This window comes from Microtus pennsylvanicus, chromosome X (genome assembly GCF_037038515.1).
Source record: "Microtus pennsylvanicus isolate mMicPen1 chromosome X, mMicPen1.hap1, whole genome shotgun sequence".
In the NCBI taxonomy this organism is placed as follows: domain Eukaryota; kingdom Metazoa; phylum Chordata; class Mammalia; order Rodentia; family Cricetidae; genus Microtus; species Microtus pennsylvanicus.
In genome coordinates, this window is record NC_134601.1 from 49438188 (window position 1) to 49464630 (window position 26443).

The following is a 26443-nucleotide window of genomic DNA, read 5'->3' on the forward strand; positions in this document are numbered from 1 at the left end:
AGAAGCATTTGAATGAAGTCTTTCAAATACATTATTGGCAAAGATATTAGCGCAGTATCTGTGGCCTGGAAATAGCAAGATGAACTAGCTGTCAAGAGAAATGGTCAACTTTGACCTAATTAATACAGTGCCCTAAAAAACATGGTGAGCTGGCTTAATAGTGATAGCAGTATAATCGATGATCTTGAAGTGTTTGTGGTTCTAAAATTGAAGCTTCTTTAAAAATCTGCTTTTCTTCCATTGTGCGGGTTGTATTTATTGTTGTTGTTCTCAGAAGTCATGGAAGTTCTTGTTTAGCTGTATTTAGTAAAGGTGGTTTTCTAGCCTGGAGTGGGTATGCTTTGTACAAAATTGCTTCTAAGTATTTGAGTTTTAGAGTGTAGATTTCCTGAGAATTATTATTTATCGCAATTCAGTTTTAAGCCACTCCAACAGTCATAATACCATTCCTAGACGATATTATAGACACATTCTAATGCTATTTAAAAGTGGATGCCAAATAAATGGATGTATAAGTCGTACAGATCCAAAACTCAAGAAGTGTACTCCTAAAAGAGTTTAATGGACACTCCAAGATTGAATTAACTTTTATTACATCACAACAGCCTCAAAAGCTCTCAGAATCCCCTACTAAAGACACCTCACACAAAGATAACCGTCTCTGGGAAAAGCAACACAAAGTGTTGGCTGTCTTGACTATTCTAACACTTTTCCTTAGGAAATAAGAAAAACAGGAAAGTAATGAGTATATCTAACTGGCATACTAATTCTTCCACAAAGAAAAAATCAAAGGTTTTCAAAAATAGAATTATGTATTTCCTTATGAAAATAAATACTAAGGTAACAAATGTGTTAACTACAGTTTAAAGAATTTACAAAGCCAGTGGACAATTTTAATATGAGACATATAATGTAGAGGAAATAATGCTGTACAAAGAATATAGAAGAGGGATTGAAGGAATGACTTGCAGTTCAGTACACTTGTTATTCCTCTTGAGGATTCAAGTCTGATTTCCAGCACCTAGACTTGGTAGCTCACAATTGTTTATAACCCCAGCTTCATAGGATGGGATGTCCTCTTCTGGCCCCCCATGGGTACCTGCACTCACATGTACATACACAGACACATAGACAGACACACACATACACACACATCATTAAAAATAAGACAAATTTTAAAGGCTTTACAAGAGAGAATAGGTCATTGGAAAAGTATGTGTTGCTTTGTGTTTAACAGTCTATTCTGTGGACTTTACATGCAAATATAAAGAAGCTGAAGGATAAAAAGTACTTTGTTAATAATAAAACAGGACACAAACAATATTTACGTGTACCACATCATCTTAAATTTACTGAATAATATGGACGCTTCAGCTATTCTGTTTTGAAAGATGAAAATGTTGGAATAGAAGATTCAATTTTAGTTACCAGTTTTTGACATTTATTTCTATCTGTAGTAATAAACAAATAAGTAATAGCAGTTAATTTACAAAGCCCAATGGCATTTTTACTCTGAAACCAATGTTTACTACAAGATTTACGGAAGAATTAGTGGGAATTTTCTTTTCTGTCATTGGTGCCAAGTTAGAAAAACTTATACCCAGGCATTTGTACATACAGTCACAAAGAAAAATGTGAAAAAAACTGTGATTAAAAATTTGACCCCCAGATCATTCCAAAGCTCCAATGTAAACAAACATAATGGTTCCAATAAAGATTAATTCCAGGGATCCCATAATCTTTGTCATTAAATATCACTTGCTGAACCTGCTTCTGCAATCCTTCCTCTTAGGATACCATCCTAAATAGGCAATTGATTTGAGATATGTGAACCAAGTAAGGATGTGTGTTTGTGTGTGTGTGTGTGTTTATATAAGTAGACGACCCCTTAATAGAACTCAGAGCATGGAATTGCTTGACATTCAGCAGTGTGATCTTTCCCAACCCTTGCTAAGCAATTTTTGGAACACCGATGAAAGAATAAAATTGTTCTTTACAGTCATGCCTGGCGGTAGAAGATGAGAGCAATCTGTAGCATTGGCTGTATTTCTCATTATTATTCAGATTTGATGGAAAATTGAAATTTTGGTCACCCAGTCTCCTAAAAATCTGGAAATACATGACTTGGCATCAGTAGATCCCAGTATTCACTGGCCTTTAGTCTGGTTCGCAGACAGCAAACCATATGTTAGCTTCCTCTACCTGTGGCCACTGGAGAGCTAATTTTTGTTTTGTTTTGTGTATTTCAATTTTAGGTTGTACAGGAGGAAATCCCAATTCCTTCTAGCTTTGTGAGGCTGAGTTACCTGAGCAGTCGAACACCTGGGTATAAAACTTTGCTACGGATCATTTTGACACATTCAACGATTCCCGTGGGCATGATTAAAGTACACCTCACAGTAGCTGTGGAAGGGCGACTCACACAGAAGTGGTTTCCTGCTGCAATTAATCTTGTCTACACATTTGCTTGGAATAAGACAGACATCTATGGACAGAAGGTTTGGGGCCTGACAGAAGCTTTGGGTATGTTGAAATATTTCTGTTTAAATAGCAGTATTTTGCTTACAAAAGAGAACATACTAGATATGCTTTAATTTGATTTGGAATATTAAATGATTTTTCTTCCAGTTAAGGAATATTAGGTATTCTTTTTCATGTAAATACACCTGCTTGGAATTCCACTTTGATATATTGTTGCTTAAAAATTATTTTAGTTTCATGATAGCAATATACCACAGGAATCACACAATATCAAATTTATCTTATAACTGTCTCCAGAACTGAATGTTGCCTTCTAACAGTGACCTTTGGTGTGGTGTTCTGCAAACCTTGTTTTTGAATTTGACATTTAAACTGTCATTTCCACTTAGAAACTACAAAATTCTAACATATAGGCATCTCTACTTGTTATCATTTATTTCTAAGATGGTTATACTCCATTAACTTATTACTTCAGTAGGTTAAATAAAAAACACCATCCTGATTTCCTATTTCTTTTGATTTTCTCTAATCTTGACAGAGAATGTTACCATACAGACTAGAAATCTAGGGACAGATTGGAAGCTGACTCTCTGGAGGAGCTGTTTTCACATCCTTCCTTGGAAGTGCTTGCTGTGATATAACCCCACATAGCTAAGCAATACATTTCAGACTATAGCGTGTCAAATTTTTCTCCTTTTTCCAAAGGAAAATGAAAAGATCTGGTGTCTTTTCTCTGCCTAGTTAAAATTCAAATATTTGACTAACAATTTAATCTATGTTAGACTTTATTAGAATACAAGGAGCATGGGCAGGTTTGGATCACCTCAGTCCCTTCAACAAGATTTCACTGCTTCCCCCAAAAGGGACTGGATCTTACTTATCAGTGAGTGTACCCCTACTGCTATACTAATGACACTCCCTTTCTCTCGTGTATCCAACTACTATTCTGATGACTTTATTTATCTTGCATTCAGATTCCTATTCGAAAGAATATCAATGTACATCAGTCAATGTACAGCACAGAAAAACTGCAATGCCAAAACTCTACCAGCAAGCTAATTTCCACTACACTTCTGGCCAGCCAATGTTCATTCTTTCTTGAGTGTAGCAGTTATAAGAAAGTTCTAGAGCCAAACTCCTTCTCTAGGTTCAGTCTATTTTCCTAGTGAGTAGCCAGCTGTCTCCAAGCCCTCTCTGATCTCTTCATCATCATTCTCTCCCTTGCCCCTATAAGACAAGAAGACTTCCCAGTACTGTCCATTACTGCCAGTCTGATTGGTTTCCACTACTAGTTTTTTCTTTAGCTTTGCCCATACTGTCATTCAAACTCCTAGTAAGCACTGCCTGAGTCCTTCTGTGACCATGACTGATATATACTCAAAGCCCCATAATTGGCCACTCCAGATACTAGCGTGTTTTGCTAGTCAGAACAACCCAAAATTTCTTACACTTCTCTATAGATTTTATTTTCCAGTTCTTTATGAACCTCCTTAGACCCCTCCTGAATGTAAATGTTAGCTTAGTTGTTGGTGTTGCCATTAACTGTTATTTTCTTAAGCTGCAATATGCACAAATTTATCCAACATCCTGATGAAGAGCTAACTATTATGATTTCTATTATTTCCTCACAAGATTTATATACATGAAGCTCAACCTGATTTCAGAAAAATAACAACTTTGTTGGGACATAATTTACATATCTAATAAAACCTTGCCTACATTTATAGAAGGCAATTTGCACAGTTCAAAATGTTCTGCAGCCACCACCAATATCTAAATCCGGATCATTTTTGTCATTACCCCCCACAAAGCCGCTCAACATATTAGCAGTTGTCTTTCCATCTCTCTCTTCGCTGGCCCTGGAATCTGTTGATCTCCTTTTTGTTTTCTTATGCTCCCCTAATTTGTATTTTTCAAACTGATAACGCCATACAATAAGTGGTCTTTTGAGTTTGACTTCTTTCACTTGGCCTAACATTACCAGTGCTCATCCATGTAATCACATATAGCTGTGCTTCCTTCCATTTTTTGTGACTGATTAATATTCTATTATAGGCATACACCATACATGTTTGTCCTTTTATTAACTCAAGGACATTGGCACTGTTTTCACTTTCTGTCCTTTGAGTAGTGTTCCTATAAATCTTTGTGTAGAGGTATTTATTTCAATACATGATTTTAATTCTTTTGCGTATATACATAGATTTCTGGACAGTGTGCATACTGTGTTTAAATTACCAAGAAACCACCTAACTATTTTCTTCAGTGACTGCACAATTTGTTTGCACGTGTATGAATATGTGCTGGTATACATGGATACAAATGTATATGGAGGTTGATGTCAAGGATCTTCCTCAATAACTCCTTGTCTATTGTTTTTGAGATAGTATGTATCAATCAAACTAGAATGTACTGATCTAGCTAGTTCACCTATCTAGCAAGCCCCAGGGATCCTCCTGTCTCTGCTTCCTAGCATTGTGATTATAGCACCAAACTTTGCGTGTAGAGTTACAGGATTGAACTCAGGTCCTTGTGCATGCATAGTAAGCATTTTACTGACTGAAGTATCACGCTAGCTTCTGACTGCACCATATACTAAACCTCATTTTATACATGAATTGCATCTCTTTAAATATCTCCATCGATAAATATTCTAAGCCTTCTTTGTTCTCCTTAATCATCCTCAATGAGGGATTTACTAATACACTTACCTTTAATTAAGGAAACATATAAACCACATATATAAACAAAAACTGTGTAGATTATGATGTTGACGTCTTCATTCCTATTGTTCACCTGTTTGTCATTCTTTTTTTTTTCTGTTTGTCATTCTGACTGCAAAACAGCATTAATTAAAATGCTATCTGGGAGGTTTTGGAAGTACTAAAGGGAAGGGCAGATATTTGTAAATGTAATCTCAATTTTTTAAGTAAAATAGTATTAATATATGTTATTCGTTTTTTCTAATGCTAGCGACAGTAATAAAAGCTATGGGTAATGAAATGTCTTGAAAATACCCAAAGTATAAAACAAGACAATGGTTCTTTATACACTTAAGGGAAAACTTTCAGAATGGAGCAAGGAAACTGGCAAAGCTCCCAAAGAAAAGGCCTAAATAATTGCACAAATAGTAACTAAGCTAGAATATAGATTATTTGCCTTGTAGGCAATGTCCCTGTTAGCCATGATTTAAGGGGCTGGTGGCTAAAGAGACTTTATTTACTACATATCCTTTAGCACCATCCCTTTTTTCTTAGCTTGAGAAAGAAAACAGGTGCTTGGTTATTTCAGTGTTCTCCACATTTGAACCCATTTTAAAAGCATTTGGTTTGTAAAAAAGTTTAGTCAATAAGGAAAAAGAAAACATCAATCTTTATTGAAGGAAAAGTCTAGTTTATCTTATATTTATAGATTTCATCTATAATCTATGTTGGCATATATCTATAGATTAAGTATATTCATGCCTTATCCTAGCCTGTTATCTGTGTTTTCTTTTCCTTACAATAATTTCAATATGTTTAATGAAAATATAATTTGATCACTTTCACTCCTCTCTTTCCTTCTTCTAGTCCCTCCTAGCTACCCATTCTCAAACCCCTTCCATGCCGCCCACTCTCAAGTTAATAGCCTCCTTTTCTTTAATTACTAGTGTGCAATCAAACAATATAAGTAAATACAATTTTCTCCCTCAATCTTTTCTGTTTGTGTGTATATGGTTTCAGGGCTGACCACTCTGCATTGGACAACCAGTGCGGGGGGGGGGGGGGGGATCTTATCCCTAGAACAAGTAAATTCTTCTTCCATCATAGAAAATGAGATAATTTTCTAAGAATGGTAAGGCAACTGAATAAATGATATAGTAAAATTGGAGAGTCAACTACTCTGAAAGATTGTGAACCCCTAAAGAACACACCAAAAACTTGAAGAGATGAATGTATGGAGGCATTTTTATTAAATGTGTGATTATTGAGATTCTATGTCCACATCTAGAATATACTCTGCACATTTACTTGCAAACATGGCAGTATTTTATAATTACTGTACTACTATGAGTGTAAATAGACAAAGTTTCCCATCAAATAGTAACAACGGTGTTAATATACGGCATTGCTCAGATTGCTTTTAAACTCAAAGTGCTTAATGTAGCTATTTGGTAACATAAATATAACCACCCCTCTATAAAATGTCCACCTGTCACTTCTAAGTATATTATGCTGCATGACAAAAGAGAATTAAGATTACAAACAAATTTTAGTTTGTCAATTAGTTTTGAATATATGATTAGATATTGTCCTACTTTGTCTAGACCACATAATATCAGAAAGCTCTTGAAAGTGAAGAGAAAGATGAAGAGGTTAGAGTTATAGAAAGGTATAACTACGCAATAATGACATAGACAGATAAGCAGTGTCTATTTTGAAGAAGGGATATGGAAATCACAAAACAAGGAATATGACTGGCCACTAGGAGCTAGCTGGGAAAGACAGATATGGTATGTACCCTTAAAGTCTGTAGATGTTAGTTCAGTTCGGCTAACATCTTGGATTTTGTTCATTGGGACCCATTTTAGACTCATGACTACTTCAACTATAAAATGACAAATTTATTTTATTTGAATTCTTTTAGCATGTGACACTTTTTCACAGTAGCAATAGGAAATTGATATAAGCCTTTCCATCATTCATAATGTTCTACTTATACCGAGGATTTTGATTAAGGCTATGGCCAAGAAGGACTCAACTCTTGTTCCTTCTCGTACCAATTAACTGTCAATCTCTGGCCCACCGATTTCAGGATGATGGACTAAAAGGAGTCCAAATTTAAATAAGATGAATTTGAAGTGTTGGAGACTATCTAGGTTGAAATGCTGCTTAGTTTGAAATGTGGCAATCTTGCTTGCCACGTGGCTCAGATGTGGGGATTTGGTATGATATCTAAGGGCCAGAATGTCACAAAAGAAGAATAAACTATTGAAAGACAACCAAAATGGAAAGGGCAGTGTTTAAAATCCTAGGCTATCCCCCCATTTTCCACAATGAAACAGACTTTGCAGCTGGTATAATACAAGACTGAATACATTACCAATAGGGATTTTGTGGACTCTTTACTACAAGAAGTATTGGTGGCAACTGATAAGATTTATTAATCCAAGTACACTATTGATCAAGCAGAAGAAGAGTAAAACTCACCCTAAGGTTCACTACAAAAGCCAAAATCACTGATTCATCCAGCTTAAAGAATTTGCTGTCTGATTCATGGACAAGACTGCCCTGCTGAAAACTCCATGTGAGCATTTGAAATGATTTGGACCTAGTGCTTCATTCCCTGGCTCTAAATAAAGTACAATGTCTAGAAATCATTGTATTTTATTTGGTTTCCTTCCCAACTATATGGCTTGCAAAACAGTATTTTAAAAAGTCACTATTGTTAAGCTCATGGTGCTGTTAAAATTCTAGAGATGGTGTATTTAATGTGACGAACTGGCTTGTTCGGGGCCTCTGATCTACATCCATTATGTGAATTTTGTCAAAATAATTCCCTATGTCTGCCTGTGTCTGCATCTATTATCAATGTATAATAATGCATTCTGCCTGGCCTTCATTTTAATTAAATTAAACTGCAGAGGTTTAAAGTCCTGGAAGTTCAGGAAATCAGCCATCTGCCTTTAGTAGCACTGCTATAAACAATCCTATTTTTCTTCAAGGTTATTGGCAACAATGATTGCAAAATTATTTAGTACAGTAGTTTGGCAAGAAAGAGTGGTGTTTCTGCGAGAACTAGACTTCTTAAAGGCTCACAATGCATAGGAGTCAGTCTAAATTGTGTTAGAGAGAAACAGGGGAACATTAATAGTAATAGGTGCTAAGCTATGGCTGCTTTGTGCACACAAAACATTCCTGAGAATGATGCTTTAGTGTTCATAAATTTTCCTTCAGTAAAACCTAAGCAAGCTGGGCAGCCACGAGAACAGTACCCACCGAATATTTTAATAATAAATGGGGAGTGCTTTACAATTTGCAAGGTACTTTCACATACATTATTTCATTTTAATCCATATAGCATTCCTGCTTGGTAGGCATGGCAAAATTAATAAGGTTTCCAATATCCAGAGGAAGAACCAGGTTCAGAAAGAGCCGAAAAACCTGTACAGAGACGGAATTCCAACTCAGATCTTCCAGTCCTATGTGTCTTTTCTTCTGTCATTCTTGATCCAATGAGAGAACACCCCACTTTAACAAGCACCCAATTCTATGCCCCAGTGGCTTTCTGTCAGAAAAGCTAGCATAGATAATAATCTCTCATCATTTCTTTCCACTGATTAATTCATAATTGCTAACTGAGAGCAGAACTGTGTTAGACTGTCAACTTTATAGGCACAGTGCCCAGGCTTTAAGTTTTTTAAGGAACAATTACATGCTTGCAACTTTAAAGCAAAGTATGAAAAAGCAAACCAGAAAAATCACGACAAATAAATGTTAAGTGAGTGGCTGCAAAACCAAGCATTATGTCAGCTTTTAAGCTACTATTAATTTTTTAAATTTAAATATGAAATGTTTAGTGTGGGATGTAAGTTATGGCCATTTTAATATGAGATAGAATCTCTAAAGTAAGAAAGTCTAGGACTTACCCTAATACTCTGGTAAGCAAGTACTATGTGTCCATTTCAGTCTGGTCAAACTCATGGTTAGATCGTAAAACTCATTTCATGAGTCTAGCAGCATTTTGGAATAATAGAATATATTTATTAGGTAATAATAGGACAAAAGTGACAAGAACACAATAGAAAGTATCAAAATATGATGCATAGGAACACTTTATTTCAGTCTGTGCATGTGTGTGTTTTTTTGTGTGTGTGTGTGTGTGTTACCATATGTGTATATGTATTGTGGGTCAAAATCAACAAACTCTTTCATGTGACATTCAGGAGTAAAAGTTTGAAAGTCATTTGTAGTATAACAAAATCTAGAGACAGAAAAAAACATGTTTTAGCAAAACATACAACTTACCGATCAAGGCAGCATCTTCAACTATTCTTGCCTTCAACTCCTTTCTCCCAACATATCTCAAGATATTACAATTATAGTCCTTCAAAATTGGGTGAGAACATACTTTATCTATCAAAACTAGGTGCTTTTGAGAATAAAGGGGTATTTCTTTTACATCCCTTTTACTCAAGCACATTTTAAAAGCCCATTTCCAAAGTGAGTCTCTCTCTTGAATCACCTACCCAAACAAAATTGTCTAAAAACTAAAGGATAGCAATCTTTTGTTTTACCTTTTACTAGGTGAGGTTGAGAATAATTGTGGTTCTTTATTTTTCATGCACTGGGAAAAAAGTGACTCCAGCCAATCTGACCTTCTTTAAATTTCATAAAAGTGCCAAGTATCAAAGTGTTCAACACGTTACTCTTTCTGCCTAAAATGGTTTTCCCTACACAGATAGCACCCCCCACACTAATGCAAGGTTAACTTTCAATTTTTCTATGTCATGATGTTACAGTGGCATAAAAGCAATGTGCATTTAGTAAGAGCCATACTTTGAATTTTGATGTTACCCTGCCTAGTGATATGCAGTAGTTATCACATGCCCTGGTGTTGCTGGGAAGCAACAGAAAGCTGTAGTTCCCAGTTAGTCACTGAATTAAAAGAGTAAATAACTGATCTTATATAGTGAGCTGTCTTGCTAAGTTCTGAAGTACACAAGGTTAAGTGTATTAAATGCGTTTTTTACTCCAAATGTTTGCAGCTTGCAAACACAAGCCCTTGTTAGTCAAGGTGATCCTATGCAGTACCCTCCTTTCCTCTTATCTGTGGTTTCACTTTTCTTGGTTTCAGTTACCCAGTGAACTGAAGTCTGAAAATGTTAAGTGAAAATTTCTGGAAATAAATACTCCATGCCGTTTTAGACTGCATGCCATTCCGAGCAGCATAATGATATCTCTCGCCATTCGATCTTGCCGAGACAGGAATAATTTAGGGCAGTGAGATGGCTCGGCTAGTAAACTGCTTGACATGCAAATCTGACGACCTGGGCTCCATCCTTAGAACTCGTGTAGAGGTAAAAGGGGAGAGATGACTAGACAAAGTTGTCCTCCAACCTCTATGTGGTTCAGTATGGCACATGCACACGCGCACTCACTCATACACACACACACACACACACACAGCATGCTTGCATGACAATAATAATTTCAAAAGCAAGAAAAACATTCTCTGTTTGTCTAGCATATCCATAGTGTATATACTAATGGCCTATTAATGTCACACAGTAGTGTTAGTTATCAAATCAACTCCTAAGCTATTGGAGTGCTTGTGTTCAATTAACAGTTAATTTACTTAATGACTCCAAAGCACAAGAATAGTTGTGCAAAGGAGACACCACAGCATGAAACATGGAAAGACAGATTAACTCTGACTACTGTGTGACAATGCTGCAGGGCACATAGACGAAAGCACCAACATAGATTTGATACCAGTCACAATTTCAGACATCCAGAAAGAGGTCTTAGATTGTGCCCCCCACAAGTGAGGGAAACCTAATTAGGTAAACCTCTTCTCTTTGTCTCCCCCATCTGACATGAATTCCCTTATTAGAATCATTCCTAATAGTACACATTTTCTTCTTGTAACATTTATCAAAACATATGTAAGTAATTGTGTGAGCTATTAATTTTTCTTTCATATTTTTTGTTTCACTAGACTATAAGCTGCGCCAAGAGGAATTCTGCTTTATTCTGTTTTATTCATTTTCATATCCCATGTGCCCCATACAGTGCCTGTAAGCAGGAGGTACTCAATAAATATTGCATATTTGTTGAATGATTGAACAAACAAGTGAATAAAGTCAGAAGTGACCCCTTAGCCTTGCCTGTGTAGTGGAATGATATCGCTCCACAGTAAGAGGAATACGCAAAGGCACTCACAAATTTGTATATAATCCCAGAACATCTTTCTGGTCTTCATGCAATTAGACTTGAAGAAATTATCCAGAAAAAAAACTATTACAAAATTATATTTCAGTATGCAGCCTAGTATGAAACAGTTGAATAGCTACTCACACTCCTAAATGCCCTTTTTCTACTTGTCCAAATACATATCTTTTAATATTATCTTGCACAACCCCTTTTTGTGAATGGGTAGAGTACATTTCCTAAGTAAAGTATTAGTAGTTCCCAAGTCAAATCCAGTAACTGGAGCAAGGATAATGTATCATGATCAGGTTGGATTTAATTTAGGACCACATGATGGTTCAGCCTTGGGAAATCTATTGCTAAAACTCACTATCTTAGAAGCTTAAAGGTGAAAAAGATATTACTATTTCCACAAATGTTGAAAAGGCCCTCAATAAAAACCTACCATCTGATGCCGACAGCATTAAAAAACTGAGAATTACAGGTAAACAAAGCGTTTCAGGCAATCAGGCAACATGTCAAATCAAGGAACCTCTGAGGTCACACTATTTTATAATAAATTACTAGAGAATAGGAAAAGATACAACTTTGAGAACACTCATTTATTTACAATAGGTAGCATGTTGTCAACACAGTGTTGATCTGTTGTTATGGCTTTCATTTGATTCTTTGGGTGTTTTGTTTTCTGTCATTTTCTGGGTTTGTATTAATATAGTTTTAATGGAAAATATTTATTGTTCTATTGAATGGCTTCTTTTTGAAGAAAAGGATTTTTATTTCTTGTTATTCTTTAAATGTGTTCAAATTATTTCTAGATGTATGCTTAGTTCATGAATGTAACACAAATTTTTCCACTGACTATCAGATCACCTTTAATTATATATTACTTTCATAAATGCAAGCATTATGAATTCTGAAGCCTTAGCCTGAAGCTATTGAAAATCATTTGCTTCATCTTGTCATATTTCACATATCAGCTTCATTACATTGTATTTTTACCTTGGCTACTTAATGTCAATCCCTTATTCTAGCCATTATAGATGAATGGTATATTTACAAAACTAGATGTCATAGACAGTGTGGCCCCATAGCCTTCTTATAGTCCACAAGTGGTGAATAATGCTGCCCATATAAGTAAAATAAACATTAAGAGGGTTTTTTCAAATGCATCAGAGAGAATAAGCTAGTCTTTTGCATTCAGTTTTCTTTATATTCCAGTGGGAGATTTGCAAGAAGACTAACAATGAAGTCAGAGGTGTGTACCTATGATCAGAAAACACAGCTCTCTGCGAAAAAAAATAGTATGTGCACAGGACAACCAGTGACTCATGCTTAGCGAATATTCACTTACTATCTCTGCATACATGTGAGACACAGACTATGGAAAGGCATAACTCTAGATGGAGTTAAGGGTATCACAAAGGAAGGTGCCACATGGCTCAAAGAATGCATTTTTCCATATTGACTCTTTTCCAATTGCCTTCCCAATAATTTTACAGCAGCATGGGGCCCTGGGCCACATCCTGTGAAGTATAACCCATGACCCTTTGCCTACCTTTCCCTGCTCACTGCCAGTCTGAACCACTTCTACAGACCTTCTGAAATACTGTTGAATTAGTTTTCTCTCTTATTATACTAGTTTTCCTAGCTCTACTCCAGAGTGCCAGAGGCTGAATCTGTGACTTATACAATACTGTGTTAATGATCCAATGCTATAGGGAAGAGACCAGAAACTGGTCATGGTCCAGTCTGCTTGCTTAGCACAGCAGCTGTCATGGTACTGAGCAGAATGTTATGTCAAGGCTTAGCATTTTCAGCACTGGATCCAATATAAACCACTTTTTCTATATTTAATTATACAAAACACTGGGGCTTTAGTGCATTGCGGTCTGCTTCCACGAGAAGCTGAAGATTGTGCTGCTATTGCATTTGCTAGTCCTCTTGCATTTGGAGAGCAGTTAAGCATCATAGAGAGAAACTTTCCATTCTCAGAAGCCAATTGTAAGTTTCAGGATTAAGCTAAGAGGGCTGTGTGAGAAAGGAACCTCGCCTTGTTACTTTGAGCAAGGTTCTGCACACACACACACACACACACACACACACACACAAATACACCAACACACAGCCATTCTTATTAAAGTCAGTTGGAATTTTGGACAAGTCTTAAGTATAAATTATAACTTTATTAGCTCATAGAGCTTTCTCAGGAGAATGTAAATCTAATAAAAATTAGAGGGAACTTATTAAGTGCTTGCCTTGTTGCTATTTGCTGTGACTGGGGAGAAAAAAGTAATATAATTGTGGTGTTTGCAGCCAATGCACTTTTTTGTTGCAGACTGGAGAGCAATTCAGAGAGCAGATAGAAGGCGGTGAAAAGAGTATGTGTGTCTCATTACCGTTGCATCGAGAACTGTTTAATTGATGCTTTATGTAAGCGTTTCCTGCTGCCGAGTTAGGATGATCTTTAACTGTTACTGAGAGGGAAAAAACAGGCTCCACACCATCATCAGAGGTCACCAAGGCACATTACTTATTTGCGAAACTACACAATCACCTTCCGGAGAAGGGATTCTAGAGGTGCTTACCAGGCTTCCGATGTACAGAAGGCAGATCCCATAATTACCAGACATACTGTGAGGAAAGAGATGATGACTTTAAAGAAACTTGTGATTATTACTGTTGTGATTATTTATTAATCGAGACTTTTAAACATTGGTAATAGAAGCAGAAATCGTGTCATTCTATACACCAACATGTTCTTTAATGTGTTCTCTAATCATCTGATCTTTCCAACATGAGACACATTGCACTATTTGGCTTGTTACGTTGATCCTAAACTTGTAAATATCATGTAAAGGGAGTGCAATTTAGAATCACATAGTGGTAATGATAAAGGGGAAGTGAAAAGGATTCTTAAATATATGTGTCCTAAGTCCAAAAATATTTGGATATTAAGACAACTACCACCTAGATTGGTATACAAAATTCTGTGCATATTTTCACTTTCCAGAAAGAATATCCATGATATTGTTCACAAGATTCACAATAAAATACTTCATAACCCATAATAGCATAAGAAGGACCAATTTTATTGCCTTTCTTCCAACTTGGAGATGAAGAAGAATTTGCCCGAGACCCCAAACTTACTTACCAACAGATAAGAAAGTCAAAGTTTTTCTTCTCTTGATCTAAACTCGGCTGTTTTGAGTTGTTTTAACCAGTATAAGAGCTATGGTGAGATAGCAGGAAAACTGTAGACAGCATTGACTAGTTAGATAAGTACAACCAGGGATTATCTTTGAGGTTCCTTTTAACTCAGAGATCCTATTTGCACCTATCTTCATAGATAGCAGCGCTATACAGAGAACCCTCTAATAATTTCCCTTTAGAGATTACTTTCATTTTATGATTAGTAATTGTCCTTGCCTACTGCTCTCTCTTGATAGTGCTGCTTAGTAGAGACTAAAATTACAAATGGGTTTGCAGAAACGGAGAACTGCTCAGCAGGTAGAGGACATGGAGGCCTGACTTCTGTTACCAAAACCATGTGGAATCCAGGTGCGATGGCTTGCATTTGTAATCCTAGAACTAAGAAAGAGTGAAGAAGAGGATCCCTGGACTAGCTAGTCAGCCAGTCTTGCTGAACTGATGAGCTCAGTTTACCAATAGACTGCTCCCATCATCAAAAATAGGGGTGGGGCCAGCAAGATGGCTCAGCTATTAAAGGTGCTTCTAGCCAAGCCTGATGACCTGAGTTAGCTGACTGGAAACAGCATGGTGGAAAGAAGGAGCTGACTCACAGATGTTGTCCTCTAACTTCCACATGCACATTTGGAAGACGCACAAATACATACATACATACATACATGCAGATAGATAGATAGATAGATAGATAGATAGATAGATAGATAGATAGATAGATAGATAGATAGGTAGGTAGGTAGGTAGGTAGATAGATAGATAGATAGATAGATAGATAGATAGATAGATAGATAGATAGATAGATAGATAGATTAGATGTTAAAATTTAAAGGGCACACTAGATGTCAACCTCCTCTGGATTCCACATATATGCAAACATACACAAACATGTATGCATACCAGAAAAAAATAAGTTCCCATGAGTCTTAATCAGCTGATAGCTGATAGAACTGTGGTGACATCAGAACTGATTATGTAATTTGTGAGGCCCAGTGAAACAAAAATGAAAATACATATGCCCTTCTCTAAAAACTATGAAGGGTTTCAAGATGATAACAGCAAACTTAATGTCAATGGTATGGTCCTTCTAATATCAAGTCGTGCCCAGCAGGAACTATTGTGATTTCTTACTCCTAAGCCTTGTTGGGTTGAGGAGCCAAAAGAAATGTAGCCTGCAACTTCAAACTGGCCAAGCACTTATAAAGAATAGTATACTCACAATCTTTGACTTATCTACATATGGACTCTTACATACACATACACAAGCAAATCAACTTAATTATTTTTCTGATCAAATAATAATGCCAGTAACCAGAACTAATTTGCTTTCCTTTTTTATTTTGGATCCATTATGCTGCCATTGCTTAAGCACCTGTTTTCTCTGCCAGTTTTCATAACCAAACAGCAAAGGAAGAACTGAACTCTCCAAGGACATGTAAAGATCTGGTAGAGGCTGGTACTGGAAAGCAGTATCAGAAGACAGACCAACTGGGTCTATTTTAAGCTGCCAGAGAAGCAAAAGCACCTTTGGGATGTGCAGTGTAATGAGTCAGTTCTCTCAGGCTTAGAACATTACGAAGATAGAAAGCATTTTGAAATTCATAAGGCAGAAATTTGGGGTTCCGACAGGTAAGCAGGTTCACCAACTGAGAAAATGGCTATGATTTGGTATGCTTGAGCTATACATATTTCAGTAGGACAGAGACATCCAAGGTACCGCATTCTGAACTTCCCATTTTAGAGGCATACTATGGTTCCACGTTTAATACACAACATCTGTGCTTCATAAGAGTTGGAGCCAAATGCTTGGGTGATGTCCCATTGGTACTCTATATGCAGAAAGAAAAACATAATATACACAACGTATAATTTACAGTTTCAGCTCTCTAAGCAAATTCACACCTCTTAGTAAAGTAAAGGCTGTTGGTATAGAAAATACATGAATTGACTAAATCAATTTTATTAGTTTCTTATGTATTCAAGTGTTGCATAAGTGGTTCAGCACTCCAAAGTCCATTTCCTGAATGTATTTTATGCTCTAGAGAAGTGAGAAACAAGCTTTATCCTGTACTTCACCTATAAAAGTACTGAGAGGAATTACACCATGTGTGCTTAATTCTCAAAGAACCTCTCTCCTTAGATTTACATGGCAGAATCTAATCAGAAAGCCCAGAATCAAGTTGAATGTTCACATGCATATGGTACCTAACTAGCTATCACAGCATCCACTCACTTAATGCTTCATATATATACCCAGGATTCACTGGCTGGACATTTTGGAGTAACTAATGCCATTATGTGTACAGTTCCAAACTATGCCAGGTGAAAGTCATTTGCTATTAAATTTCACCCCAAATCAAAAATAAATAGCAAATCAATAATCACATAATTATCAACCAGTGTGAATACAAAGTAAATATTTTACAGTTTTCTAATACACTATTAACTCTTTCTTTGCAGTGTCTGTGGGATATGAATATGAGATGTGCCCTGACTTTATTCTCTGGGAACAAAGGACAGTCGTTTTACAGGGCTTTGAGATGGATGCATCGAACCTAGGAGGCTGGTCCTTGAATAAGCATCATATTTTTAATCCTCAAAGTGGTGAGCTACTTTCAAAGTTTGTATTAATACCAGTTTCCTAATACTGTTTAGTACACATTTGTTGTTGAAAATTTGGTCAAATGTAAGAGAAAAATCACCTACAAGGATGACACTTAGACATGTCCAAGTTAATACATCTGCTTCTGGGTACTATAATTTGATGATGAATTTGTTTTAGTGTCTCAGAATCAGAACACTCTCACTTATTATCACTTCTTAGTTTGTAATTGGAGCCTTCAGTAAATAAAATCAAGCATGAGAAAGGATCATATGTATCTCCTGTGTTTACACTGATTTTACTACTCATTCAAACTTCTCCACTTACTTTTGCACTCCTAGAAACTGGCCCTTGGGATTTCCATCCCAATTTCCTATAAACATCCACTGCTTAGAACTTTTCACCACAAAAACCATATTGTCCCCCTCCTCCAGGTTGACATCCAGTTGTGGGAGGAGGTGGAAATTTGTTTTTTTTTTCTTTTCTTTATTCTCCTTTTATCAATAAAAAAAATTAAAAAAAAAAACATATTGTCTTTTTGTCGAAAGAGTTAGTTTCTAAGAACCTGGGCTAGTTCATACACTTTACGTTGCATTTTCAGAAGACAAAAATGAATGTAACTTTAGTTCAGCCACCCTTCTGTCCACCCTATATTTATGGAATAAATCTGAGTTATTTTGTGAAGCTAAGATCTCTACTTTGCAATTATGCCCATGATCTTGTTTTATTTGTATATGTAGTGAAAAATAGCCACACGGAAATTTTGATTAGTGAAAATAAGCAGACTTGCTCTACTAATAGAATGACAAAAACCTATCTTAGCCCCAGTGTGAGACATAGGGGAATAAATCCGTTGCTGTATGTCACCAATGTACGTCCCCTTTCCTCTTGAAGGAAGATGCTAAGTTCCATTTCAAATTGTTTGTTTGTTTGCTTTAACAGTAAAGCTTCAAGCACAGTTGTAAAATGTCAATTTTTTTCAGTTGTCAAAAGGAGAGCCACAGTTTTCATAGTACAAAAGCAAAAGGGCAGATGCCACTTATTAAATTATTAGGGTTTTTTTTGTTTTGGGTTGAAAGAGTTTGACATTTTAAGCAGCTGTTTCTTTTCCACTCACTTTTATTGGCATATATAGATTGTCTCTTTCAAACGCCTGTCATTGACATTAAACACAAAGTGGGAAATGACCTCAATGGAACCAGCCCCCAGCTGTGTGCTCCCAGCCTTGTATCTTCTTATCATTTGCTTCACACAGACTTTGAAGCAGAGGGGAGCTATTCAGGAAGCTGGCTTTAGGAACCACACATTCCTTACATCCCTAATTCACCCACAATTACTTTTTAGGTAATTAGGTATGAAGTTACTTCTGAGAATTTTGAACTGCTTTATTGAAGTATAATTTCGACACCATAAAACTTACCCATTTGAAGTGCACACTTAAATGATGCTTAGAAAATTTGTACTTGTCCTACGATCACCAAAAGCTGCATTCAGGATATTTTATCCCAACAGAAAAACTTCTTGCATTACCAGAAGCCTCACTAAGTCTGCTTTCTGTTTCTACCTTTCTGATCATTTTATTGGGGAAAAGAAACCTTACTATTTTGGATAGCTTCTCATCTGCCAAGGGACATTTTTATATTTACCATCTTATTTGTAGAGGCATTGTCTTTCTCACCAAGAACTCATCCCACTTGCCAAGAAATAGATTCAAAGCCAGCTCCACTGATGCCTTTCAGTTTGACCTTGAATATACACGCCTGACTTAGGGTGATTCTGAGGTCAAAACCCCACCCACAAAGGCAATTTTAAAAGCAGGACTGATAAATGCAAGGGAGCAGGGTTGGGGACACCAATTTAGAAAGCAATGCTCTTCCCCCTCGGGTCAGATGGTCTTTTCTGACTGATTAAGGCAGAAACAATGTCTTTCCAAATTCCCCCATTCCACTTCTCTCATGAAAAAGCCTAACTCTTTAGGCACCCAGCCTTTTTGATTTGAGACAGATAGTAGATTAGAAACAAGAATCTATCTTCCTCCAATTTCCTCTCACTGGTTAAAAAGACACCTATAATTAGATTGGATGTCTGCTGCCATTCTAGGCGCAGTTTTGCTCTGACTCCCAAATCATTATGTAGTGGGTAGTTTCCAATAGGCACTGTGTTCAGACCGCTTGTCATTTCAGGTACCACAATTGTATTTACCTGACAATTAACTATTGCTGGTGGAAAAGCTTTCTAAATATTCAAACTGATGTACATACACACTTTCTACTATCACTGTGATAAAAACTCTAGAAATACATGTTTTCAACAAGTTGATTGTCAAGTTCACATTCATTCCTTTTAGTATTTTTAAAGTATTATTTTATTATTCCTTACAGAGATTAGCATATTTTTTCTAACATCCTCTGGTGTTTCCTAGGAACTAATAGTTAAAAAATATTAGAACAATCCAGGGTACTAATTGTACATGGCTATCTATCGGAAATAGCAAATTTCCTTAGCCTCCCAGATAGGCCAGTAGTTTGTCAACACATGGTTTTACTGGGAGAAGTAAACTGCCATTGATCACACTGGCATATCTCCCAGTTTGTGTTTATATCCTCTCAGTCAAGCAGTAAGAAAGAGAAATATGTATTGCGTCTTTTGTTGGTCATAAGTCTGAAAAATGGTTTCTTCTTTGAAATCAGCATAAAGCACCACCCACTGGCTTCCAGAGGGAATTTTATTTTAAACTTGTTTGTAAGCTTCAGAAGAACTTTTGAGCGAGGTAGCAGAAAGATAGGAATAGTCGGTTTTAAAATGTGCTTACCCTATTAGCGTGCAAACTTGGCTCTCACTTTGAATCAGAGAAAGAGAAAACATGGGGGAGAAAAGGTATTCCATCCAGTGAGATTTCATTGTTAAGTATAAACAAGACACCCAATCCTTAGGAAGAAGTTGGCCTCCATATAAAGAGTGTGTGTTGTCCGGTTACAAAACAAGCATGCATGGCAGAATACACTGGAAAAGAAACAGCAGTAATTGATCAAGATTTTCAGAAACATAAACAAAATACTTTCAGAGTAACCTTTTGCAAAAGAATTGATGTTAAATCATTGTCGCTAGATGGTATGGCCTGGCTCTGTGGAATAGAAGGTTAAACAGATTCTTAAAACAACAAAAACACCCTTCAAAATGATCTATTTTTCCAGGGCAATACAAAAGGGGTTTGCCCATTTTTGTTTTGATTGCTTCAGCTTTAAACAGAAATGGTAATTTCAGTACATGGGCACTTTAGTACCTTGCATGAAAGCAAGACATCAATTGCAGAGATGTAATCAGAAAGTACATTGCCTTATGTTTTATTTCCTTTAATCATTCTTCTTTTTTTTGATAGAGTACTGGGCTTTCTAATCGAAAAGGGGAGTTGTGGAATTGCAGGCTTAGAAGAATGGGTGAGAATAGCCATCTTTAGCTTTTAAATTGCCAGGAGCCTGGTAATAACATGTCATTTGGAGGGCAGTTGTTAGCTATACCATTATATTGATATAAAAAATGGAGATCTACCTGTGAAAATAGATGTTAATAGCAAATCTGGTATTTCCAAGCCAATAATTGGAAATATTTTTGAATAGTACACCCTATCGTGAATTGTTGAAGTACTGACATGCTAAACAGTGGTTTCCTCAATTACTAAAGAATGTATCATACTCTCATTGTCGAATATTTGACTACCAATCATCAGGCTATTTCTCTTCAATGATGTTGTATGACGGTCATTCTAGTTTCCTTTCCTTCCTCCCATTTCATTAAAATTGCAGTATTGATACACTAAAATTAAATGTTTGGGGAGGGAAATGAAATTCAACCTTATTAATCATATTGAATTAATTACTCTAAATCCTAAGAATTGTCCTTACTGGCTAATAAAGTTACCAACTGTATAATCAGCAAGTAGTGGCCCTAAAGTTATTTCACAGTCTTGTAATAAAAGGTCAATTTGTTGGAGTGTAAACTTATAGCTACTCTTGCAAATCATGTGTTGAAAAGCTATCTGGAATAACTCTGAGAGGGAGCATAAACATTCTTAAATTTGAAATCCAAAGATCATATGGTGGATGGAATTTGTAGTTCCTGGAAGGGCCTTTTTTAAGTATATATTGGTGCCTTGGCATGCATATTTTATGTTGTTATTTATTTTTACCAGCAATGTTCCTATCTCAGAATGATCAATAGTTTCTTTTGTAGAGCTGAAAGTTGGAAGAAAACTGAGGAAGATGTTTCAGGAAGGATTTAGGAGAATAACAGATAGTGCAAGGAGATAGATAGCAAGAAACAAGGGAGGGAAAAAGAAGGACATAGAATGTAACTGTATTTATGCATTCACTGTGAGTTATTTCAGTCTGACACACTGGCATGCCTTCTCACAACATGGATGTTTTACCTGCCCTGGCTCGTTCTGGACTGACTTGTGCCATTTAGCACAGCAGTGCTTTTTCCTTGGATTTTCTGCCCTGGCACAGCAGGTTTGCAAAATCATTGAGATTTGGAATAGGAAACTACAAGAGACTTAAAGCCTATTTTCAGCATTTACTGAGCACTTATAAAGACTTGGCCATAGAGATTGGCACTAAAAAAAAATACAGAAAGGAGTAAGATAGAAGATGTGCCTTCAAGGAGTTCATTCGTGTTACAACGGAGAAGATAGAGAAGTGAGGAAAACTGTACCACACAATGTAGTAAGTGTTACAATAGAGCTATGGAAAATGAGCACACACTGAAAAGCATGATTAATTCTGCCTGGATGGAGCTCTGAAGTTAGTCCCCTCAAACAGACAAAATAAAGAGGCCATTCAGGATAGAGGCAATAACCCATACAAAATCATAGCAGAAGGAAAGAGTGTGAAAATATAAAATTTTTATGACCAGATATTGGAATAAAAACAAAAGGATAATAAGAGAAGCCAAACCTACAAGTAATCTGTATGCTTTCTCAGTAATGAACGCACTCTTTATTCTATAGTGATATGTACATATTCTACGGTTTTAATAATCTTTTCAGCAAGGATGTGAACAATGGTTCAGAAATGGGTATGCCTGGAGAGCAGAAAAACTGAACTAAGGCAGTAAGAGTAGGAATGGGGAAGTTTTCACTACATTTAAAGGACATTCTCAATGGGAATTAGTAAGGCTTAGAGAATTAAATGAAATGAAGAGTCACTATGATAAGCAGATTTACAATTTGGGTAACTACATAGCAGAGACAATATTCATGGGATGGGTTTAAACAAAAGAGGAAGGGACGAGTTTGGTAGGAGATACAGGAAATATAATGAGCTCAATCCCAACCCTCTTTCAGCTTGGGGTAGCTGCCGAGAATCCAGGTAAAGAGGTCTAGTAAAAAAGTGCATGTTGGGTAAGGACTCCAAATAGAAGAAAGTTTCAGCTAACAGAGATGAAAGTCAAAGTTGTGTGTATAAATGTACTTGCCCAAACAGAATGAATGGAAAGCATCTTCATAAGCCGATGTCTCTAGTTTTTGCAATGATGATCGTGAGATATGGTCTAAAAGAGAGGAAAATCCAAGTCCCTTGAGTGTGTCTTTGAGGTACATTGTAGTAGTAGGATTTCTTTCCTTTTCATGAAAGTACATTGCCATCCTGACTGTGTTTTACTAATGCGAATATTAACATCAATGTGGCGTCACTGTTACTGCACCAGTTGCATAAGGAGAAAGTGGAGTGAGGTAGATGTGTGCAAGGCATAACGAGAGCCAATCAGAAAGGTAAAACTAGTCACATAGAATCCACAGAGCCAAGTAAATAGGAAACCATTAAAATTTAGTTATCAAGTACTTTATTAAATTTGGAATCAGTATTAAAGAGACTCCTTGAATTTCCCCACCTCACAGAAAGACAAAATTAGGCAAACTGCTATACCACTATCGGTTATGACTATAAATTTGAACCAAATTAACAGTAACGTGATTCACTCTCAGATTCTCCTGTTAGGTCAAAGCTCCCTTCTGTTTTGAACTCTATGAGAAAACTTAATTTTTGGCAAGATGTTTGTGTGGCAAATCCTTTTCTAATTTTTGTTCTCTTTTTCTTGTGTATAGGAATCATACATAAAGGAAATGGAGAAAATATGTTCATTTCCCAGCAGCCCCCAGTCATATCAACCATAATGGGTAATGGACACCAAAGGAGTGTAGCCTGCACTAACTGTAATGGCCCAGCTCACAACAACAAACTCTTTGCTCCTGTTGCTTTAGCTTCTGGCCCTGATGGTAGTGTGTATGTTGGTGACTTCAATTTTGTAAGGCGAATATTTCCTTCGGGAAATTCCGTTAGCATTTTGGAATTAAGGTAAGTTTCTTCTCATCTCTGTATTCACTTGACAGATAAAGAAAAAAAGAAACAAGAATGAGATCATGTGAAGAGGCAAGTTATTGCCAAGAAAAGCATAAAGTATACTTTTTATGAGTTACTATGGGGGAATTTCCCCCCTATTTGTTGTCTTGTTAGTCCTGAAACCACACATACACAAATCACAAAGTTGTATTTGTATATATGTGTGTACACATATGTATATGTACATATATGCATGTATATACTCATGTATGTATATACAACAATAGTAATCAAAAAGAAAGAGGCTGTAAGCTTGAGAGTGGGAAGAGATATAAAAGGAGTTCCAGGGAGGGTAGCAGGGAAGGGATGGACAGAGGGAAAGTGATGTAATTTTATTTCAATTAAAATCCCCCAAAATATTAAAATTCAAAAACTGTTTTCAACAATGAAAAATATAAATTAAAAATCATAATTTCCAAAACAAGGAGGGTTATGAGTAATGGTCTCCCGCCCACTCCAACTCGTCGAAGGAACCTTTAATCACTGATTTAAAATGCTCAAAAGTATTGCTGTCCCTGACAGTGAGGCCTCCCCTGTCTGCAAGGCTGTTACAGGGATCTCAGTACTTCCAAGTGCCAGCATAAGTTACTGAGTGCTGTCAAACTACTAAAAGCTACCTGTTCCATTGTTGCTGGTAGCAGTAGCACCAGATTTAAAAGGACTTTTCAGTCTTTTGAAGTCATTTAATATAGAAGAACATTGAAGTCTGTTTTCTCATGGCATCACAAGGAAGGAAGAAGACACTTTCTACCTTTGAAAGAGCAATTCAGTGATGATTAAAGCATCCATCTTTAGATTTTCTTCCTCTGTTCTAAGTATTTTCTTGCAAGTACAAAGAATGTTAATATCTTTTGTGAAGAATTCATACCTTTTTGCTCTGCTATATCCTGAAGTTGCCTAAATATTACAACTAAATCAACCATGGCTTAATCAGCTTATTTCTTCCCTTTCTGTGTCTATAAGACAAACATATGTCTTATGGAGTTCACAAAAAAAGAAAGCATCCATTCCTATCCCATTCGGGATTAAAACTGCTGCTTCATCCCTGAGGAAATTGGCAGGGCTTCCCTTCTAATTGGTTATGGCAGATTTATCCATAACACATGACTCTGAAAATTAAGACTAAAATTTGTAGAGTCCAAAGGATTTTGATGTCGTCTTTTGAATATTCCATACAATAATTAATTTTTGCTTCAGGCATCTCCTCATTGACATCAAAATTAGTGACTGCCAGAGCCAGCACATCACAAAGCCCTGATGTGTACTCAGGACTCCTGAGATGCTCTGCACCATCCTCATTCAGCCCTTACTGCCCTGGAATGGAAGTCTGACTTTCCATGGGCATTCCTCGAATGTTTTCATATTCTCATTCTTGCTTTGGAATCTGCCTCCCTTTTCTCAAACTGAGTTATTCTTTCACACCTAGTTTGGGAAATGTAGTCCCAAGCCACCATCCATGTTCCACATTAATTCACTATAGTTTTAATACATTTCTTAATTATAATTGCAAATGCTGTCATATGGAAGAAAGCTGCTAAATCCCTTGGTTAATAAAAAATAGACTGTGAAGTTAAGACTTTGTAAAGACAAAGCACATCCAAAAAGTCTAGAGGGGCACTAATTCATAGAGCCCTGCCCTAATCAAGTATTCATGGGCCTCACAATGTCAGACCTCCTGGAGATTTGTCATTTCTAGTAGTATATCTCTTTAGGCATCAGTAGAAAGTCAGCAAGAAGTCTAAAATAGTTGCATAACTGGATTTGAAAACTATTTATACAACATCCTACATTGTTTTCATAATCCTAGGGGTTTTTATCAACATAATGCCAAACATGAACGGAAGCACTGAGCAATTCGTTCAACACATGGGCTGTCAGGTAGTGAAAAGACCTGGTGTTACTGAACCTGTTAACCCTGTAAAAGCCCACATATGTAATACTTACATGGCTTCCTCATCAAAGGAAGAGCACTAAAATCTATTTAAAAAAAAAAAGATACTAAGAGAAAGAAGCCCCTGCTCAATTCAATACTTTCCTTTGTAATGTGAGTGTAAATTTACCTATGGTGGAACAATTGTCTTTCATTGATGAAATTCACAGTTAAGGATTCTCAACAATTCACAAATTTACATTTTAGTACAAAGTACCCTGTGGCCTTCAACAGAAAATCGTTTTAAGTATAAATTAAAATAACATGACCTCAAATTATAAAGTTGATTCTACTGGTACAAAATATGCTTTCATTTCTGCTCATTTAGTATACAGTCCAAAGTCTGTGATCTTCCATCACTCCTACATCTTCAAGTACACATCTTCAAGTACAGAGGCATGCACGTATGTGAAGTCACACGCTCAGGCCTTCATACTTAGCCTATCACTTTATTGGGCTTCTCTGAGATATGAGCCTTCAGAGTTTCTTACCAGTTTTTGTCTGACTCAGATTTTTCTGAGAATCTATTTCAAGTTAAGGACTCTCTCCATAGAAAGAATACAGCACCAAAATTTTCCCATGTTTTTCCCTCCTTTAGCCTCCATGCTACCAGCAGCCTGCCAGCAACCATTTATGCGATGAAGCAATGTCATAGAGTCATGGTTAATAGCTCTTTTAAATTAAATTCAAAGAAACAGATTTTTGTGATCTTCTCAATTCTAAGACTCCTCTGATTGGCCATCGTAGAAACAGGATCGTTAAATATACAATATGAAAAAACTCCCTATGTTTGACTATAACCAAACACTTTTAAAAAATCTATACTGATCAGTAACATATATATATATATAATCCTTTGTATATTATTGAAGGATTTATATATTTGCTATAGCTTTCCCAGATATAAACTTTCTGGGAAGAA

General features: G+C 36.4%; 1 protein-coding gene across 1 annotated transcript in view; it reads left to right on the forward strand.

Moving 5' to 3' along the window:
* Tenm1 (teneurin transmembrane protein 1) overlaps nt 1–26443 on the forward strand; it is a 784432-nt gene that overhangs the window by 651541 nt on the left and 106448 nt on the right. Inside the window, exons 20-22 of the mRNA XM_075956580.1 lie at nt 2256–2523; nt 17055–17198; nt 23297–23546. Coding sequence (XP_075812695.1) covers nt 2256–2523; nt 17055–17198; nt 23297–23546 — 662 coding nt within the window. The remainder of the gene's footprint in view (nt 1–2255; nt 2524–17054; nt 17199–23296; nt 23547–26443) is intronic.